Source organism: Cenococcum geophilum, assembly GCF_001692895.1.
Source record: "Cenococcum geophilum 1.58 unplaced genomic scaffold K441scaffold_80, whole genome shotgun sequence".
In the NCBI taxonomy this organism is placed as follows: Eukaryota; Fungi; Ascomycota; class Dothideomycetes; order Gloniales; family Gloniaceae; genus Cenococcum; species Cenococcum geophilum.
Genome location: NW_027137638.1, coordinates 80961 through 83138, shown reverse-complemented (window position 1 = coordinate 83138; position 2178 = coordinate 80961). Strand labels below are relative to the sequence as shown.

Below are 2178 nucleotides of genomic sequence, written 5' to 3'. Positions count from 1 at the left end.
AGGCGTCTATAAAGTATTTAACTAAGCCTATTATTTTTGGCTAGAAGTAGTATTAGCTAAGAAGCTTATAGGTTCCTTCTCTGCCTAGGTGGCCGCTTAATTAAAGGTTATAGGCTATTTAGATTAATTACCGTTATGGATTTTCTAAGTTAGGGATAAATAGGCGGCCTCTATAATAGAGCTTATTTTCTTTTACTTTTAAGGCTGCTATATTAATCTAGCCTAAGCTTTAAAGGTTAGTATATAGCGTATAAGCGCTAGCGGTCTTTATGGTAATAAGTTAATATAGTAATAGGTTAATAGGGGTGTTATATACTATAGTAATAAGCTTATTAATTTTAGGAGGTAACTTTAGTTCTATAGTAAAAAGCTAAGGTATAGTTAGCTTTATTAGAGGTAGTATACCTAGGGCTAAATTTTATACTTTTAGGATTGTCTATTATTAGAACTAATTATAAGGGTTATTTTTAGACTAAGGAAGGTCTTACGAACGACGTATTAGGCTATTAGGTTTAGTACCTTATACTCCTAATCTATATATAAAGTTAAAGTTAAAACTAAAGAGAAACTCGTTCTAATGTACTTAACGTTAGTTTAGCTACTTTATAGTTATAAAGTACTTAAGGTTGCAATAGTCTATAAGGACTTTAGTTGGATAGTTAGGCTTTATTAAGGAAAGTTCTAGTTAAAATTCTTTAAACGCTTATATAATTATAAGGAGTTCTTTATTATAGATCTTATAGTTATACTCTTATAGTATAAGTTTAGATAAGTAGAATATAACTAGGTAAAGGAGGTGTAAGGGTTATTTTGGCCCTTACTCGGCTGCATCGCCTAGGGGCTCTCAGGGGTCGCCAAGGCTAGCCTTCGGCTAGCCCTTGGCACCTCCTTATAAGCTCCTCGGGCTTGCAGCCTCCTTCCTCCCCCATCGGTTCGTCTCTGTACTTAGGCTATTGCCTACCCTCATTACCATATCGTCCTCTTCCATCGACTCCCTATATAACTCATGCTCGGCTTGCCTGCTCCCTACCGTACACCCTGGCAATACTGCCTTACAGGAGGCCGTTATTACCTATTTAAGAGAGGATGCCTGCGTTAATATAGTCTAAGAAGTTAGTTTTAAGATAGAGTTATTGTCTTAGTGTAAAGTAAGCTAAAATAGGTGCTTTAGTAAAGGCATTTTTAAGGTCTTAGAACGCCTTCTTGTATTTAAACGTCTAGGTAAAGCATAGGTGCGTTTTTCTTCCTTTTATAAAAAGGCCCTTTGTTTACATTATTGCTATAAGTAGTGCTATTACGCTTAAGAAGTTATATATAAATTTTTAATAGAAGTTAGTAAAACTAAGGAAGGCTTATATATCCTTAATGCAGTTAGGGGCTTACTATTTAGTAATTATATATACCTTTTTAGGGTCTATATAGACACCCTTAGTAGTAATAATTAGTTTAAGGTATTTTACTTCTATAACTAAGAATTTATATTTCTTTAAATTAATATAAAGTCCTACGTTCGTAAGGCGCTATAGGACCTTTTAAACGTGTTTAGTATGCTTAAAAGGGTTATTATTATAAATAAATATATTATCTAGGTACGCAAAGCAGAAGTCGTTAAGGTAGTCCTATAAGGCGTTATTAATATTATCGGGAATAAGGCAAGCGGTCGTCACGTGACGCCGCGGCACTAGCGTGGCGAGGAGTCTTAAGCTCCTCGCCCTTCCTTATTTCCAATTAATAAGCTTTATTAACTAACATTACTATAACCTACTTAAGTAGTCGTTATTGGTAAGTCACCCTATATAACCAACACTAATTAGTAATTAAATATATAGTTAACTACAGAGTAGCTAGGTTTTTAAATAAAAGAGATAGTCTTATATAGGAGTGCTATATACGCTTATATGGAATGGATTCCGGCGATACTGTGCTACCTTAAACTTGCGGAAAACTAGTAATAGAAGTGTTACTAAGTACTAGGAGATACTAAGTTGCGTCTATTACGCAGAATAATCACATTTACAAAGATTTGGTTAAGTACTTTAGGTTAGAAGTATTACTAAACCTACTGTCCTAAGTTAACGTCTAAAACGCGTTAAACGACGTCTAAAACGCGTTAAATAATATCTTGAATTGCCTACCTCTTAATAGTAAACCTACGAGACCCTATAAAACCGAAAATCC

At 34.3% G+C, this 2178-nt stretch overlaps 1 protein-coding gene across 1 annotated transcript; it reads right to left on the bottom strand.

The window, feature by feature from the left end:
• Positions 1–1382: 1382 nt before the first annotated feature.
• On the bottom strand, positions 1383–1619 carry K441DRAFT_592590 (uncharacterized protein; the record flags this gene model as incomplete). Its single annotated transcript, XM_067644889.1, is given in 2 exon segments — positions 1383–1520; positions 1539–1619. Coding segments are annotated over 2 exon segments (219 nt in total), but the record flags the coding sequence as incomplete, so codon positions are not given.
• Between the last annotated feature and the right edge of the window lie 559 nt (positions 1620–2178).